Below are 19,691 nucleotides of genomic sequence, written 5' to 3' on the forward strand. Positions count from 1 at the left end.
GACCAGTCATGTGTCTGAAGCAGGACTTAAATCTGGATCTTCCTGAATCCCAAAGTAGCTCACTATCCATTGCATGACACTGATTCTCTACTTTCCCATTCTCTTTCCCTATTAATATTGTTGGCCTCAGTCCTGCTGTCCCTCCTCTCCTTTATCAAAAGGAAAGGAGGAAAAATAATAAGCACTTATATAGTGCTAGGCACCTTACAAATATCTCGTTTGATTCTCACAACAACTGTGGGAGCTAGGTGTTGTTATTGTTCCCATTTTGCAGTTGAGGAGATTGAGACAGATGGAGGTTGAGTGATTCTCCCAGGATCACGCAGCTAGTGTCTGATCCTGGATTTATCTGTTATTATCCCCATTTTACTTTTAAGAAAATTAGACAGAGGCTAAGTGACTCTCCCAAGATCACACAGCTAGTGAGTATCTGAGGCTGGATGTGAACTCGGATTTTCCTGACTCCAAGTCAAGTTTTCTATCCACTGGGCCACCAAACTGTCTCAAAACAGGAAAAGTCTCTCTATTCCTGGTCTTTCATGCTGGAAGATCCATCAGGTTACCCTTTAGAGCAAATGAGCTTTAGTCCTGGGTTACTTTTCCCCAAGCATTTGCATTTGAAGCCTTTTATCCTAAGTGCAGAATAAATAAGGCTATGTAGCTAGATAAAGAAATTTGAGGCAGTTGAAGAGGTTTGGCATGGGTTTTTTTTTTTTTTAAGAGGGGAGGTATGAAAGCCTCATGCTGTAACCACTGCAAAAGCAGAGCTTTGACTAACCATCTATAACCGTGTACCTGGGACAAATTTTGTTGGCAGATGGGAGAGGATAGTTGAGATATTTGGTAGTCAGAGGTCATGGGATCTGGGGGCAGAGGTCATAGGACACTGGGGAATTGTGAGGTCAGGATGTCTGAAGGGTGCAAGGCTCAGGATGGAAAAGGAGACTATGAGCCAGGCACTGAACTTGTTGGAGAGAAGGGAGAGTGGCCTGAAGGTCTCCAGATGACAACAAGAAAGATTGGACCAGATGGAGTGAACTTTCAAGGACTAGAGGTCCTTGTTGAGCAGTGGTGGCAGATGGTAAGTCTAAATGTGGCAGTAGGAAGCAGGTAGGATGCCAACTGGCCCTGTACTTCAGGAAGTGTGAGGCAATGACCAGCCTGGCTCTAAGAGGGGGTCAAGACGTGTGTCATCTTCTCTTCTGTTGTCTTTGAATGCTGAAACAGTTATGTTTGTTAAGTTTATAACAAACAAAAATGATTTAAGAAAATTAAATATTAGTGAGGTACTGAAAATGAAAAATCTATGAGAGGAAGAGATCTAAGATCATTGCATCATGGGGTGGAATCTCACCCCTGTGATATAGGCTTCTGGGACAAACCCCCAGCAGTCCCCTGCTAGTTCTGGCTCTGTCTGAAAGTCTGCCTTCTTTGATTGTTTTAGAGTGCCTGGGTAAGGGAGGGGAGTATATGGGGGAAGGGCTGCAAGGAAGATGCTACTCCAGGATTTGGCAGGGTTGGAGAACTGAATATCAAATCAGAGTCATAGTCCTGGCCTGTAATAGAGTCACAGAGAAGTGCCATCATTGTTTACTTCATCCTCTGTAAGATGATTTTCAAAAACAAAAAACAAATGGCTCAGTGGGAATTGGAAAGTTGTTTCTGCTGTATCTTTTGGAATATTTATCATCTCTCCGAATTCATTTCCCCATTCCCAGAGAGGTATTCTTCTTTACTCCAGTCAGCAAAAGGATATCAGAATGAATAGCATTTTTTGTCAGGGTTCCTCACACTTTTCATTGGACTTAATAAAGTAATGTTAAAAATACTTAATATATTCTCTGTGTTACTAGTATCTGTCAAAGGAAATAATATTTAATCCCACTTTCACCCTATAAAATTTGGCTTTATAGCAAAGCAATTGTGTGGGTTAAAAACAAGGAGATATGGAAAATGGAATTTCAGCAAAACTTAATCTTAGACAAACATTAGGCTCAATGTGTTGTCGGGCAGCAGAGTGGCAAAATGTATTGTCTTCAAAAAACTGAGTGGGAATCGAACTCTCTTATCAGAAGCTCCCAGAGCAAAAGGATTAGCATCTATAATCAGAATTTTACTTTTTTCAGCCAATGGAGATTCAGCCTTGAGAGGAAAAAGATCTGCCCATGTTATTAAAAAAAAGATGTAGATAGGAAGCTAATATGTATTATATTCTGTGCATATAGAATTGTGTAGGTTCAGCCTTCAGTTGTAGCACCTTTGGGTGAGTTCACAAATTCCCCTCCTCCTCCTCCTTGCCTGGGAAGATGATGGTGATGGCAGCATTAACCAACATAGAAATATTGTGGTAAGAGATGGGTTTTGAGAGGTGGGAAAGTGATTATTTCAATTTTGGACAAGGTTTGAGATGCCGGCTGGACACCCAAATAGAAATATCCAGCACATAGTTATTTATATGAGACTACAGTTGAGGTACATGATTGGGGCTGAATATTTGGGAGTCATCTTCATAGAGGTGATTGCTAGAATCATGAATGTGGATGAAATCTCTAAGATAAGAGTATAATAATAATATTAACCATAGTAATTCATATTTCTATGGTACTTTAAGGTTTCTAAAATGCTTCTTGGGGGAACGAAACCTGTGATTTCATTCATTTAGGGAACTACTGGTGAGGAACCTCTCTTTACCAAAGCAGATTGGAACTAATGAAGAATAAAATGAACAGAACTAGGAGAATAATTTATATGAGAACACTGAAAACAAACAACTTTGAAAGCCATAAGACTATATTCAATATAATGACCACTGATAATTTCAGGGGAAGAATGATAAAAACAATATATATATATATATATATATATATATATATATATTTTATAGTGTGTGTACAGCCATTGGGGGAATTTGTTTTGCTTGACTATACATATTTGTTATAAGAAATTTTTTTTCCTTTGCTTTTTCCCCACAATGGGAAAGGGGTTGGTGGGAGGAAGGGAGAAAAAATAGATTTCTACTTGTTTTTTTTTTTAACATAGAGAGGTGAGGGGGTGCTACTGATTGAAATGTTGCACGAACATTCAGATAAATTTGCTATATTATTAATATTAATTGTCATATTTTGTTATGATACCACTCACAAAGTGGGAGTAAGTGGTAAATGCAGTATAACAACAGAACATCGATAATGTTGAAAGTGTAAAAAAAACCAAACCAGAAAGCAGATTAGCACCTTCTGACAGTTTAGAGTTTTAGAGATTTGTCTGGAGCACTTAGAGGTTAAATGATTTGACCAGGGTCACACTGCTTAAATCTGACAGAATTTGAGTCTAGACCTTCCTTACTCCAAAGCCAGCTCTTTCTCCACTAAACTATACTGCTTCTAATGTGAGATATTATTAGCCCCATTTTACAGAAGAGAAAATGGAAGCTCTGACAAGTTAAAGGACTTACCTATGATCACTTACCTGATAAGACTGAATCCCAGGTCTCCCTACTCCAAGTTCACTGCCCTTTTTACTATGCCACACAGCTTCTCAAAATAGAAAGATCAAACCCATTCCTTTCTGAATCTCAGCTTTTCTTAACTATAAGATGGGGATGATACCATGTGTGGTATCTAACTTGCAGGGTTTTTGTGAGGCTCAAAGGTGTGTTAAAAACATTTACAAATGTAAAATTGTGATAGAAATGATGTCCTGTCACTGACCTTGCCTGAGTGTCCTTCCAACATCTCAAACTCAATATGTCCAAAACCAAAATCATTAGTTCCCCTCCAAAAAACTTTCAATTTCTCTTTTCACCTCCAAGTCAATGTGGCTCAAAAGCTCAGGTTCATTTTTGACTCTTCACTCTTCGTCATTCCCCATCCAAGCAGTTGCCAAGCCCTGTTGATTCTCTATTCATTGTCAGCATCTCTAGCAAGGAATGGATTGGCATCTCTCCTCTCCACTCAATATCCTAGCTCAAATTCTCATTAACTGTCACTTGGACTAGAGTACCAGTCCCCTGATAGGTCCCTTGTCTCCAATCCAAACTTCTTCACACATATACCAAAATAATCCTTCCCTACAAATGAACAGGTCTTACTGGGTCTCTTCTTTGTTAAAAAATGTTCTCTAGTTCACTAATCTAGAATTTAGAGCATTAACTCTCTCTCTCTCTCTTTTTTGCAGGGTAATGAGGGTTAAGTGACTTGCCCAGGGTCACACAGCTAGTAAGTGTCAAATGTCTGTGACTGGATTTGAACTCAGGTCTTCCTGAATCCAGGGCCAGTGCTTTATCCACTGTACCATCTGGCTGCCCCCAAGAGTATTAACTCTTAGTCTGATATTAAAGGCTATTTACAATCTAGTTAAAAACCTAACTTTTGCAAACTTTTTTCATTCTCTTTGTGGATAGAGCACTGGGCTTGTAACCAGGAACACTCATCTTCCTGAGTTCAAATCTGGCCTCAGATACTTTCCAGCTGTGTGACCCGGAGCAAGTCACTTAGACTAGAAAGGGGATGAGGACCCTTTGGCTACCTAGGAAGTTATCAATACTTGGTCTTGGGATGGGTCATTTTTAGCTATACTCCTATCTGTTTTACTTATCTCTGTCACTGCCCCCATGTAAGGTTATGTTCTAAAGAATATAAGACAAATACATGTTTCTTTCTGAATATATATTTTTCTTGCTTACTTTAAGCTCCAGGAGTAGGCAGAGAGAATATGGTAATTTATCAACCAAGATTTTGAAGTCAGAAGATACCTTAGAGATTATCTAGTCCAAGGGACCTTAATCTGGGATTTATAAACAAAAAAAAAATAGCAAAGTGTATTTTAATAGAATTGGTTTCCTTTGCAATCTTAGCTGTTTTACCTGATTAATTTAAAAACATGATTCTGAGAAGGGCTCCACAGGCTTCACCAGACCACCAAAGGGGACCATGACCCACAAGAAGGTCAAGAAGCTCTGATCTAAAAGATCCTTATTGCAGAGGAGGAAATGGAGAATCACCCAGGTGAAGAGACTTGTCCCAGGAGTAGAGCAGAGCTGGGGTGTGAATGAACTCAAGTCTTCTGATTCCAAATCCTGAATGCTTTTCACTAACTATATCATTGCTTTCCATAAGCAACATCCCATACTGATGCTTAGAAATAGATTAAGAAGCTTCATCACATATGCTTTTTAGTTGTAAATTTGTTATGTCTGCAAGTTATATTCTAATCCTACTAGTAGATTTTTAATTTAGCCTCTAAATCTGCCTTGAAGCAAAGGAGAAAAGTCATTCTAACAGGGGGTAATAGGAGGGAGAAAATCTTATGAATCAAATTATCAGATAAAAAGACCATTTCTTATTTTTACATTTAGTACAAAATCATACACCCAGTAGGTGTTTGATAAATTATATTTGGTGTTGATGGTCTATTTCGTGGCACTGAATTTCAAAAAGAGACAGTGACCATGTTAAATAGAGATAGTGGAAGGCTTTTGAAATTTTTTTTTTTTTGCTTTAACATCCTGCTATGTGGTGATCATTTTCCAGCTGTGTGGTAATCATTCTCACCAAAAGAAACTTTTTTTTGCTGTGAAGACTTTTTATCTGGAACTTTCAATGTTGGTTTAATATAGTGTATAAATTTTCTTTGAAACAACTTTTCATTGGTGAGCTTGTGAATTATTTTCTAAAGGATAATTAAGATAATGTGAGGCAGCTTGGCATTCATTTAAATTCTGTAAACATTTATGAAATGCCTCCTGTATGCAAGAAGTTGGCTAAGCACTGGAGATATAGTTTCAACTCTGCTCTTGAAGAGTTCATAATTTAATATGAGGAAAGAAATGAACACAAATAACCAAGTTCAAGCAAACTGGAATAAGAAATAAATTATAAAATTTATGTGGAAGGAGACATTTTTTCACCTGCAAGACTCAGGGCAGGCATCATGGAATTGGTGGGCCTTGAGTTGGTCCTTGAATCAAGAGAGAGAATTCTAAGAAGGTGGGCCTGCCCATCCCAGGCATGACTGATAGCATGGGCAAAGTCATGGAAATGAGAAGAGAAAAAAATCAGATCTAGGGAAAGAAAATAGTCCATTTGCCTGGAATATAGAGCATAAGAAAGAAATTAATATGAGATGAGATTGTGGAAGACCTTGAATATCAGGATCTTGGATCTATACTTTATCCATTAGTTAATAGGGAGCCATTGAAAGTTTTTTTTTCCTTAGTACAGTGTAGTGACATGATTGAGAGTGGTTAGGAAGTGATGTGAAGGATAAGTAATTGGGAGAAAATGAAGGAGACAGTTAAAATCACAAAGCATGTCTGTTTGTTCCTGTGGAGAGATGACTCCATTATGCCTAGTTTGCATGACTAGAACACAGTTAAATATAGGAGGATTTGGGAAGAGGTAGAATAATAGAGCTAGTTTTCATTGGATAAATCCACATTAAATACATTTCTTAGACTAGCATAGTAACCCAGAGAGCAGCAGAGCTAGAGCATAAACAGTTGTCTCTTCCCTAAAAACCATAAAGAATCTGGCACTTCCTCATATTTCTTGTCAGCAAGGAGGAAGAGGGGATTATGTAACTACCAGGTTGAACTTTCCTAGATCCTGATCCTTCTTGTCAAATAGGATTAGCACACTGGTTAACAATACTATCTGTTGGTTGAAAACATATTGGAGAAAGTATAGATTGGAGGTAGAGAGACCACTAAGGAATCTATCAAATAATTTCAGATAAGGAGAGATGCAACCCTGAGTTAGGATAGTTGCCATAGGTGTGAAAAGCAAGGGATAGATAGAAGAAATATTACATAAGTAGAATCAACAAGAATTGGCAACAGGTTAGATGTGTGGAGTAAGGGAGATTGAAGAGTAAAAGGTGACTAAGAAGTCACATGGTAGGTTGACTAAGAGGATTGTTGTGCTATCAACTGAGATGGGAAAATTGGGATACCAGATATGTTTTAATGAGAATATGAAGAGTTCAATTTGGGACACATTATGATTGCAATACCATTGGTAAACTCAGGGACAGGCATCTGGCAGGAAGTCGAACATATGGCCCTGGGGTCTTATAGAAAGTTCAGGAAGAAAAGACATGTATTTTGGAGTCATCTACATGGAAATAGTCATTGAAGCCACGGGTATAATGGTGAGAGTAGAAAGAATGGAAAAGATGCAAGTACAGGATCATGGGGGAATAAACATATTTAAGGAAAAAAGGAAAGGGGGAGGAGGCCACAGAAAAGACTGCAAAGTGGAGAGAGAGAGAGACAGAGAAAGACAGAGAGACAGAGACAGAGAGACAGAGACAGAGAGACAGAGACAGAGAAACAGAGACAGAAACAAACAGAGAGACAGAGAGAAGAAAAAAGAGAAAGGAGAGAAAGAGGTAGAGGGAAGGAGGGAGATGCAGAGAAAAAGGAAGGAGGGAAGGGAAAAGAGAGAAAAGTCATACAGATAAGCAGCAGAGCTGATAGCTGAACCAAGGCCCTCTGACTCTAAATCCATCTGTCTTTCCACTGTACCACACTGCCTTATATTTAGCAATATGGAGGTCATTAAAAAGATTTACTTTGCTAGAGTGGTGGGGATAGAAACCAGCTTTCAAGGATGGCAGGATGGACTGTCTGTCATTTTTGTCTTTGAATCCCCAAAGTTTAGAACAACATTTGTACAAGTAGATACTCAATAAATTTTTGTTGATTAATTGAGGAGTTAGTGTGGGGTTTCATATCTCCTCGGGGTCTACTGTCACACCCCTTCTCAGGTTTAGATGCAAGTTAAAGCAGGAATTGACTTCTAAATCTCACAAAAATCTTACCTTTTAGCCCGCAAAGTCCACACATGGCGGCAAATACAGTGGACTCCATTTCGATATTCCTGATGCCGGCCTTATAAGCTCTTTGTAAGTAATCAAGCTTTTTTTCTTTGGAAAAAGAGCACAATGCTCCATCCATACGTCCTTGTCCTTAAAGAGAAGGGAGAACCTTTGACTGATGGTCTTACAGGTGTATTGTTAGTGTTTTGTAAGTTGCTATAGCCTGAAATTATTTCTACGGGCCACCTAAATCACTAGATTTATCTATATCCTTGTTTTCTTAACTTTCTTGGTGAAATTTTCATTAAATCTGACATATTTATTACACATCTACTATGCTAAATGCTGAAGATAGAAAATTAATAAAGTGTGGTCCCTGATTTAAAAAAAAAAATCTGTAGTTTAGTGGTGATAGTGGGGAGAAGGTAGGGGAAGAAAGGGAAATGAAATTCTTTTTTTTAAAACTGGTCTGGATCTGTGATTATATTGGTATAGAGAATCATGAAGAAACTCTCTTCAGCAGCATAGATGAGAAACTGCTATGTTCTTAGACAGTTTTCTGAGACTCTGAAAGGTAAAATGATTTGCCCAGAGTCACACAGTCAGTATGTGCCAGAGGCCGGATTGAAACCAAGTTTCCTGACACCAGGGCTGCTATGCTACACCATGCTGACTCTCAAATCTTGTCCATGAAAGTAGATGAGACAAGATAACCCCCAAATAGCTTGAGGATCAAAGGAGGAAGGGCTCATTTCAAATGGGGAGAATCAATCAAAGCTTCATGGAGGAGATGACATTTGAGCTGAATGAGCTGAATAATGGATAGACTATTAACTGACAGAGAAGGAAAGGTGAAGCATCACAATAGAGAAGCTGCGTGACCATAGACAGATTTCTTCACTTCCTCTGAGCCTGTTCCTTTATCTGTAAAATGGGGGTAACCACTGAATTGTTGTTTAGCCATTTAGTCATTTCGAACACTTTGTGATCCCCTGGACTATAGTGGCCAATACTGTCCATAGGGTTGAATTAATGGAAACAGAGGTTAAGTGACTTGCTCAGGCTCACATGGTCAGTAAGATTCTGAGGCTGGAGTTAAACTCAGGTCTTCCTGACTCCACGGTTGGCTCTCTATCCACTGTGCCACCTAGCTGCCCAATGAAATTATATTTAGCACTTTTTAAATCTTAAAGCATCCTAGAAATGACAGGTTTTGCCATTAATGACAAACTGAGTAATCTGTGTTTTATTTGGTACATGATGAGGAGCCAATGACAACTTTTGATCTGGGAGTACTGTAATCAGAATTGTGCATGTGGAAAATTAATCTGGCATTAGTTTGTAATTCAATTGGAAGGCATGAGACTAGAGGTGGTGAGATCAGTTAGGAGGCTATTTTAATTATTGAGGTGAGAAGTAATAAGGCCTGACTTAGGATGGTAGGAGGGAAATGGAAAGGAGAGAATCAATGTAAGAGATATTATAGAAAAAATGGATAAGAGCTGGTGAATAATTGAATTGTGGGGGAATGGTATGAGGAAGACAGAAAATTACAGAGGTTTCTAGCCCTGATAACTAGCTTAAACTGTGAGTTTACTGTGGGGTCATGTAACTGAATGTGGGGGTCATGAAAAATTTGGCAGTAAATGTTTGATTTGTATACCTATTTTATATACTTATATACCCAGGGTGATATAAAAATTTCTCTGGCAAAAAGGGGTCAAGAGTGGAAAAAATTTAAGCCCTGATCTAGGAGCGCAATACCACCATTAACAGAAACAGAGAAGTTGCAAGAAAGGATGGGTTTGGGGAAGATGACGAGATCATTGAGAAATATGTTGAGTTGGAAGTGTTGACTACATACGATGGTGAAACTGTCGACAAAGAGACGAAAATAAAGGTCTGAAGGTAAAGTGAATGATTGGGACTCATTGTAGAGATGTGAGCACTATAGGCATAGAAGCTATGAATAAGAAAATTCAAGCCACAGGAGTAGATTAGTTACTGGAAGATAGTACATTAGTATACTTATTTGTGTATACATATATGGGTGTGTATATATATTTCTCTATATGCAAATATATTTGAGAGACAGAAAGAGAGACTGAGAGAGCAGGGATACAGTGACACACAGAGTCTGAGACAGAAAGATGGAGAGACAGAGAAAGAGTTAGAGAGGGATATATAGAGGCAGAGAGAGAGACTAAAAGACAGATACAGAGACAGAAAGAAATAGAGAGAGAGTCAGAGAGAGACAGAAATAGAAAAAAAAACAAAGGTAGAAACATAGAGATTTGTAGAGATAGAGAGAGGCAGAGACACAGAGAGAATGCCAGAGAAAGAGAGAGAGAAAGAGAGAGCAGGGCTGGGGAGAGTAGAGGAGCCAGTAGTGAAGGAAACTAGGAGGGAGGCACAGCAGTATAAGAACTTGGGCAACTTCAGTTTCAAGCTTTTCTCTCTTTATATCTTTCCCTCTCTCCCACTTCTATTTCCTCCTTTGTTTTTCCTTTTCCCTTATTCTTTTTTTCCTTTTTTCTCTCTCCTTTTCCTCCTTTTTAAAAATTGAGTGTTCCAATGCCCCATAGGTATTGCTTACATCCTGGGGTGATACAGTTAAAGAAGTAGATTATTGTTGAGTTAGGCTGGATACCTTCATGCGACCCCTGAGTTTTTCCTAGGGTTCCCCACCCCCACCCAAGTCATCTGTGCAATACTAAGATGGAAGCATTTTGAGGCAGTTCCATTCCTTTGGGGATCCCATGTGTCTTCCTTTATGTTTTCCAATCCCCACTGGTTCCTTCTGTCCTACGCTTATCCTTTTAGGTTCAGGAGAGCAACAAAAGCAGTGAATGATTATGTTTTTCTTTCTCCTGAATCGCTGATTGAAATTAATGACATCAAAAGAGACATAATTTTGTTAACTTCCTTAATTGCATTTTAGTATTCAATTTGTTCTTGGAGGATTAAACTCAACCCTGAATATAAATTCATTATGTGGGTTTCTCCACTGGTTATTATGTCCTTGTGGTCTTTTGCTTTAGTAACTAGAAAAGGCTGTTTCAATTTCCTTTTAATCCTCTATTATTAATTCCCTGAAGTAGGCGTTTCCATATAATTTGTGGGCTTAAATGACAAAGATGCCAACAATTTTCTGCATAGACGCAACTGTTGGTAAGTTGTGCTTACCTTCATAGAAATCATAGGTACACATTGTATGCCCAATAAGCGTTGGTAAGTCTGGAATTTCTTTGCTACAATTGAGTAATTCTTCTGCCAATTCCTTGTCCAGTTCTGTACTTCGAGTAACTACAGTGTCCAGGATTATCTGCTCAAACCTGGGTTTAAAGAAGGAGTCTACAGCTGTGTCTGTTATAACAACTGAGCCAGGTTCAATCCCTGTAATGTGAAAAGAAAATGAAAAAGAAATGATTGCAACAAAACAATTCCAAGAGCCCACTCTTCATATATAATCTAATTTCTTCCCCACAAGAGAGCCCTTTGGATTCTTCAAGACTGCTAACTAACACGCCCTTGCTGTTTTGCTTTTTTTTTTTTCTTGTCCAGGCTGAACAAGTTACTTCAACTGATCTTTTCCCCATTTTGGGGGGTGTGTCAGGTTGTCTTATGTCCTTCCTAAAATGGGGTGTTCAGAAGTGAGCTCAGTCCTCCAGATGTGAATGGAGGAATCACCTTAATTTCTGGTGGCTACCTCATTTACTACAACCTAAGAGGACATTAGACTGGAGACTGCATGTCAAGCTCAGGGTCATTCATTCATTCAGTCAGTAAACAAGCATTTCTGGGGCAGCTATAGCTCAGTGGATAGAGCACTGGCCCTGGATTCAGGAGGACCTGAGTTCAAATCCGGCCTCAGACACTTAATAGTTACTAGCTGTGTGACCCTGGGCAAGTCACTTAACCTCAATTGTCTCCCAAAAAAACAAACAAACAAAAAACCCAAGCATTTCTAAGTGCTTACTGTGGTCTAAGCACCATGTAAAGCGCTGGGGATTTTTTTTTAAAAGGGCAAAAAATCCCATCTCTGCTGATAAGCTATTATAATCATTGTTATCCCTATTTGATATAAAGAAACCCAGGCTCTAAGAGATTAAATGAATCACTGATGGCCACATTTCCATGAAGTATCAGAGATGGGATTCAAATCCAAGTCATCCCAACTGCAAGTTGTGTCCTTTCCATAGTGACTCTGTTCAGGTGTGGGATGGACTTGATGCCTCTTGAGTCACCCTTCCAATGCTGATGTTCTATTATTATTCTATTGCCCCACCCCTGCTTCTGTATTGTGCTTTTTATGGCTAGCTGGCTTCCCAAACCCCATCTTGGTCCTGTGATACCTTTAAAGTTTTCTCCAGCACCCAAAACATATATGGGTTCAAAAGCATCATCCACTCTTTACTACTCCAATCTCCCTTACAGGTTTATTGGGAGGAATAAAAAAAGATAATATATGTAAAGCCCCTTATTATTGGAAATTGATATATAAATGAGTTGAGAGGCAACATGAGGTAGTTAACAGAGGGCTGAAAAACCCATGGTCAAATTCTGCTTCTGACACATGCCAACTACATGACTGTGGGAAGATTTCAGAGCCTTCAGAAAACTCTGGAAGGGGGCAGCTAGGTGGCACAGTGGATAAAGCACCAGCCCTGGAGTCAGGAGGACCTGAGTTCAAATCCGGCCTCAGACACTTAACACTTACTAGCTGTGTGACCCTGGGCAAGTGACTTAACCCCAATTGCCTCACTTAAAAAAAAAAAAAGAAAACTCTGGAAGACTCCAAGTTGCAGATGAGTTAGTTGGCAATCTGTGTAAGTGGAGATTCCTACACCAATAAAATCAGGGTTCTTCCCTATCCTTAGCAAAACAAAACAACCAAACAAAAAGAGTTGTCAGTCTCATTCTTCCCATGTAAGCATATAGGGTTATAAGAGGATATAGCTACGGCAGCATGTTTGCTGAGTTCTCCAACGGCTTCCCACACAAACCAAAGAAAGTCCAGTCATGGGTCTCTTTGCATCAAAACTCTCCCCAACTCAATCTAGGCTCAGCTACCAGTGATCTTAAAGTGCAGGTCTGACCATGTCACTCTGCTTTTCAAAAAACTCCAATTGCTCTCTATTGCTTCCAAGATTGGGCAGCTAGGTGGTGCAGTGTATAGAAAGCACTAGGCTTAGAATCAGGAAGACTTATCTGAGTTCAAATATGGCCTCAGTTACTTCCTTAGCTGTGTGACCCTGGGCAAGTTGCTTAACCCTTTTTTATGGGGCAATGAGGGTTAATTGACTTGCCCAGAGTCACACAGCTAGTAAGTGTCAAATGTCTGAGGCCAGATTTGAACTCAGGTCCTACTAAATCCAGGGCCAGTGCTTTATCCACTGTGCTACCCAGCTGCCCCTCACTTAACCCTTTTTGCCTCAGTTTCCTCATCTGTAAAATGAGCTAGAAAAGGAAATGGCAAATTATTCCAATATCTTTGCCAAGAAAACATCAAATGGGGTCATAAAGAGTTGGACACAACTGTAAAATGACTGAACAACAACTTCCAAGATCAAATATAAAATTTTCTGATTACTTTTAAAGACTCTTATAACCTGGTCTCATAGCTTTCCAGTCTTCTTATATTTTTACATCCCCTTCATCTTCTCTATAACTGGCATCATGATGTTCCTTGCATAAGATATTATCTCCTGATTGCATGCACTTCCACTGGCTGTCTCTCATGACTAGAATGTTCTCTCACTTTTTCTCTGTCTCTGGATTTCCTGGCTTCCTTCAAGACAGCTAAAATTTCACCTTCTCTTTGAAGCTTTTTCTGATTCCCTTTAATGCTAGTGGTGTGTTATTTCCTGCATATATTTGTTTGTACATATGTTGTTGTTTGCAAGTTCTCTGTTTCTTTAGAATGTGAGTTCTTTGAAGTCAGGGACTGTCTTTTGCCTTCCTTTATTACCTCAGTGCTTTGCATAGTTTCTAACACATCGAAGGTGCTTGATAATTACTCATTGACTGGCTGACTAGTAAGAAGAGATAGGCTCTGTTAGGCATTATTAAAGATCCTCACTTAGCTTGTTGGATTGTTGGTCTCTTCTACTTTCTTTTGGCTTTGGTGAATGGGCTATATTTTTGGCAGTATGATTGGCATAGCGAATGCGCTTTATTTTTATACCAACTTTTTATTCATTCTGCTTTCATCATAGACAACTGAGCACCTTACCTATGCCCCCTGATGTGCCAATGCGGATGATTGTCACATCACAACACTTTGCATGATGAAGGAGTTTGATGAGTTCATGCAACAAAATTGAAATGGAAGGAATGCCCATGCCATGCTGTCAAGAAGAAAAGAAAAGTCATCATATTTCATTGAAGTTGATAGATTTTATTCCCTTTTTTTACAAGTTAACAATGCACAGATAAATGTATATACTCATTAAGGACTTGGCAAGACTGGGGAAGATTTAAATTGTCTCTAACTCATATACCTGCGATCGCAGGTATATGAGATGGACACATCTGGGAGGATCTGAAAGGAAGATTTCCATCTCCATTTAAGTGGTTTCTGCCCTCTTAGGCAGTAACAGAAAGACATTATATGGTCTCAAAGATTGTCAGGGGGACATAATTCCTTTACTCCCCATGAGGTACCTTATGAGGAAACTTTTCAAAAGGGCATTTTTCATGTTTAACTTGACTTTGAGAAAACTTATGCGTGTATGTGGCTTCCATGTCATTCAACCTTTCCTAATATACTAAGTTGAATTTGCAATTCCTTTTGTTGTTCTTATGTTTCCTTGCCTGAATTCACACACTGCTGTTTATATGTGTATGATGATTGGGGGAAAGTGGGAGGTTGGGTGATAATGGGCTGAGAATATAGAAATAGGAATCTGAAAGAATGTTCCAAATCACTGATAGAGAAAAACTAATTAAAGCAACTCTGAGGTTTTACCCCATCTTTGGTGAAGATGACAAAAAAGGAGCAAATCTTAGAGGAGTTTCAGGAAAACAAATGTATTAATGCCCTGTTGGTAGGTCTGTGAATTGGTACAGCCATTTTGGAAAGCCATTTGGAGCTATACTGCAACAGTCGTTAAACTATGATGTTGCTTGATTGAGTGATAGCACTATGAGGCTGATAGATAGAGATTTATATATATATGTGTGTGTGTGTGTGTATGTATATGTATACATATGTAATATATATTTACATGGATATGGGTATATATGTGCATGCATATGTATATATACTTATATGTAGATAGAGAGATAGATCGATAGATGCCTAAGAGACCAGAGAAAGAGGAAAAGGATTCACATATGAATATATTTATAGCAGCTATATTTATGGGGGGAAAAAACTAAAACTAGATGGGTACCATCAGTTGGGGAGTGACTGAACAAAATATCATATATAAATATAATGAAATATTGTTACATCATGGAAAATAATGGAAGGACCAGTTTTTGGAGAAACCTGGAAAGACTTATATGAACTATGGTAGAGTGAAGTGAGCAAAACCAGAGACTAATTTATACAATAACAACCACATTATAAAGACAACTTTGAAAAATGGTAGACCTCTGACAATTCAATGACCAACAAAAATTCCAGAGAACAGATTATGAAGCATGCTGCTTACCTCTTAATGGAGAGGTGATGGACTAAAGAAGAAACATGAGACATGCATTTCTGGACAGGACAATATGAGTTTTTGTTTTGCTTGATTACCTATATTTGTTAAAAGGGTTTTATTTTTCTTATTTTTTCCCCAATATGGGTGGAGGTGGGAGGAAGAGAACATAAATGTATGGTAATTGACAAAAAAGTTAAATAAAATAAAATCTGCATAAAAAATACACTGAGAAACAGTTTGTAAACACAATTTGCTTTTGTGATATATACTGAAAGCACAGGTAAGAGAAAGTTGTTATGAATCATAAGACAAAGTGTGGAGCTGGTGTGATCTTTTAAGTGAAGAGTTTTGAACACTTTCTGTCAGTCAGAAGATATTTAGCAAGTGTCTACTACGTACCAGGCACTGTGCTAAGGGCTCAGGATTAGAAAAGAGACAAAAGATAGTCTCTACCGTCAAGGAGATTAAAATCTAATGTGGGAGTAAATGAACAAAAAAAAAGTGCAAACGATATATATAAATAAATAGGAAATAAATTAGAGAGGGAAGGCACTAGAATTAAGAAATGTTGGATGCAAAAAGTGATGAAACCAGGATATAAATCCTCGTATTAATATCACAATTGTCTTAGCCATGAATTAAAAAAGTGTATACCAAGAGCAGCTAGATGGCGTAGTGGATAGAGCACCAGCCCTGGAGTCAAGAGGACCTGAGTTTGAATCCGGCCTCAGACACTTAACACTTACTAGCTGTGTGACCCTGGGCAAGTCACTTAACCCCAATTGCCTTACCAAAAAAAAAAAAAAAAAAGTGTATGCCAGCATGGCTTGTGAACTCTTTTACAAATAACTTAAGGAGACATCCACTTTTGTTAGAAGTTATTATAACTGAAATTAATCTGACAACTTTTATATTGCATCTTCTTAATTTATTCTCCACAGGGAGGATTACAGTAATATTACATTAAAAATATTTTAATTTTTGTTTTTATTACATCTGTTTCATATATAACTGGATAATACATAATTGTAAAATCTCTAAAAGATTATGAATTTCCTTAGACATATGTTTTTTAGAACTCTTAATGTTTGATTTTGTTATTGGCAAAGCTATTTAAAGTCATGTTAAGATCAATTTCATAGGAAACTTTCCAGCTGGGGAGACTTTCTAGACAAGCATCAGCATCTGAAAACATCTGAGAGACTTCTCTGCAACCACACCTGAGACCATGCCCAGCATCCAGAGCTGTATCCAGATGACATTCTAAGAATCATCTGAGATAAGACTTCCAAAGACTTAAATGGACATTTCCCTTTTTGTTTTCTTTTTTATATTGCATACACTATTTGTAATATTTACTTCCTAAAGGGGACTTTCCCCTTTAGTTTTTGTCCATGTGTCCCTCAAATTCTTTTTCTCCTTTTATTTCCTCTTACATTGTTAATCATCATAGAACCCTTTATAAGTATTTGTAATCTTAGTCACTGCTTCAGTTAAGAAAACCAACCATTTTTTAATGAATCACAGGGGGGATTGTGAGAAAATAATGGGTTTTGAGGATCCCAGAGGCCCCCCTACTCGAGGATCTAACTGCCTGACTTCTTCTAAGGTCAGCCCAGAGTCAGTCAAGCTAGACCTTGGACTGTGAATAGAGACAATAGAAATTTAACCCACACTTACCTGAAAGCCTTTCTCCCTAGAGGGTCTGTCCTCTGGACTCTGACCTCAGCACAAACTGCTCATGGACCACCCTCAAGCTCAGTACACCAACAGATTTAAATGATGCTAGCCAATCAGCTTGGAGCAGTGTGTAGGGGCCGCCTCTTCTCCTATCTCCAGGAGCTTACACTTTCTTACACTCTCTTGACCTGGGATGCTGAAAGAGATAGCCACTTGGCCCACTCTCTCTCTCCTCTCTATCCTAGGTATGTAGGGCTATTGAACTTTCAGAGCCATGTGCTCTCTCTCTTTACTAACATTTGATACGATTTAATAAATACTTAATGCCCCCCAAAAAAGAAATGTTGTGGGGGAGCTAGCTGGCACAGTGGATAAAGCACTGGCCCTGGATTTAGGAGGACCTGAGTTCAAATCCAGCCTCAGACACTTGACACTTACTAGCTGTGTGACCCTGGGCAAATCATTTAACCCTCATTGCCCTACAAAAAAGAAAAGAAATGTTGGGGAAAGCATTCTATATAATATGGGATTTTAATTGAAATTGAAAGGAAGCCAAAGAAGTCAGTAAGCAGAGATAGGGAGGGAAAGCATTCTAGGCATGGGGATGGGGTGGGGGTGGGGACAGTCAGGGAAAATTCCTGGAAAGTAGAAATGGAGTGTCTTGTTCATGGAACCACAGGGAGGCCAGTGTCACTGGATCAAAGAGTAGATGGTGGGGAGAGAGGTGTAAGAAGACTGGAAATGGACTAGCTTTGAATGTTAAACAGAGGATTTTGGATTTGAATCTGGAAGCAATAAAGAGCTGTTGAAATTTATTGAGTAGTGGAGTGACATGGCCAATCTTGTGCTTAAGGAGAAATTGTTTGGTGCCTGAATGGAGGATAGAATAGACTAGGGAAAGACTTGAGGTAGGCAGATCCATCAGCAGGCTATTGGAATAATCTAGGTGTGAGATGATGAGGGTCTGCACCAGAGTGGCAGCAGTGGCAAAGGAGAAAACTGGAATACTTGAGAGATGCTGAAAAGAGAATATACGTGTGTGTGTGTGTGTGTGTATGTGTGTGTGTACACACACACATATACATATATATGCACATACATATATACTCATACACATATACATAACATATATATTCAAATACATTATATATATGTGTGTATACACACACTCTATTATCTTTATATCATGAGAGAATATAAACTGTGAAATAATCAATTTCTGGTCTGTTCTGGTAAACTAAATCCACTTCCTTTCCCCTCCTCATATTTGATATAGTTTGCTTCTCCAATCAGAATTTGAGAAATTATTTGTGTGTGTGTGTGTGTGTGTGTGTGTGTGTGTGTGTGTGTGTGTGTGTGTATGTGTGGCGGGGGTGGGCAGGGTAAGCCCTTGGAGAGCAGGGCCTGTGTGTCATGCCTCTTTTAACTCCAGTGCCCTGCCCAATGTCCTAATCATGTTGGCTGCTCAATAAATATTTGCTGCTGCCAGTGATAATGACATAGTGACAACTGAGCTTATTCATTTTGTTATAGGTTTCTCATTATCTCGAGTAGGGTCAGCTAGAGAGAAGACATTTTCAAAGAAGGGCCCTGTGTTGGGCATTCCCCCACCGTGTGGGTGAAACCAAGGTCCAGGTTGCTGACCTCTGAGCCAGATGCACGTTTTAGCTACTCTTTTCTCATGGGGCAATGGGATTAGGCTGTTTTTATTTCATGGTGAAGTTTTATTGCTTGCTTCTGGTGGTTTTAAATATATTTTATTAATGCTATATTTTACTATCCTCACACACTCAGACTGCCTGAACAAAGGGTAGGGTGTTGTAAGTCAAAAAGCAAGCCAGTGCCTTGGAAAGCAAGGTCCATCAAAATATGAAAAGTCCTCTCTCTCCACTCTTCTTTTTGAACCCAAAGTGGGAGGCATTCACATATGCCTAAGGGGGTGGGAAGCTCACCTGTCTTTTTCTTCCCCATCATCTTCCCCTTTGCTGTCATTTCCCACCCTGTTATTCTCCTTTCTAGCTGTCACTGTGCCCAGAGACTGCCAAGTCAGTTACAGCTATCCATACAAGCTGTTGCTTGGGGGATAGAGTTATGATTAGTTTTCAGTGATAGTCATCATTTCCTGGCACAGGAACTAGACTGGAGAATTCTCACACCCCTGCTGCCATGAGCATTCTCCGGTTCCTCTGACCACACCTCGGGCCACCTCGGGCCATTCTTCCTCCAAGACCTTCGTGGTCTAGTGATGCTAGATGCTCCCTGCTGCTACATTATGACTACTCTGTAGGTAGAACCCCCCTTGTAAGGGCAAGCTAGGGGCATATTCTTACACGTCCTTACGACATTCTGCTCCCCTGTGAACAATAGCAAAAAAAAACAAACAAAAAAAAAGTGTGTGTGTGAGGGGGCTGGTGGTGGTGGTGGATGGGGATGATTTTTTTGTGTATAGTTCATAAAAATTGTAATTCTGTTCTTCATTTATCTTAGGGCACTGTGTGTCTACTGCTGTTAACATATTCTAAATGCAGGAAAGTAATT

At 39.1% G+C, this 19,691-nt stretch overlaps 1 protein-coding gene across 4 annotated transcripts in view; it reads right to left on the bottom strand.

Annotated features, from left to right (window-relative positions):
- The window catches only part of UPP2 (uridine phosphorylase 2), a 45,111-nt gene that overhangs the window by 4,307 nt on the left and 21,113 nt on the right, over window positions 1–19,691 (bottom strand). The window contains exons 1-4 of one of the 4 annotated variants that reach the window (XM_043998505.1): window positions 17,154–17,465; window positions 14,054–14,168; window positions 11,005–11,214; window positions 7,822–7,968 (exon numbers count right to left, since the gene is read on the bottom strand). In XM_043998505.1, coding sequence (XP_043854440.1) covers window positions 7,822–7,968; window positions 11,005–11,214; window positions 14,054–14,162 — 466 coding nt within the window. In that variant the 5' untranslated portion in view covers window positions 14,163–14,168; window positions 17,154–17,465. Of the gene's footprint in view, window positions 1–7,821; window positions 7,969–11,004; window positions 11,215–14,053; window positions 14,169–15,479; window positions 15,945–17,153; window positions 17,466–19,691 lie in introns of those variants that run through there. The other 3 variants (XM_043998504.1, XM_043998502.1, XM_043998503.1) reach the window with 3 other exon arrangements.

The sequence above is a fragment of the Dromiciops gliroides genome, chromosome 3 (genome assembly GCF_019393635.1).
Source record: "Dromiciops gliroides isolate mDroGli1 chromosome 3, mDroGli1.pri, whole genome shotgun sequence".
Taxonomy (NCBI): Eukaryota; Metazoa; Chordata; class Mammalia; order Microbiotheria; family Microbiotheriidae; genus Dromiciops; species Dromiciops gliroides.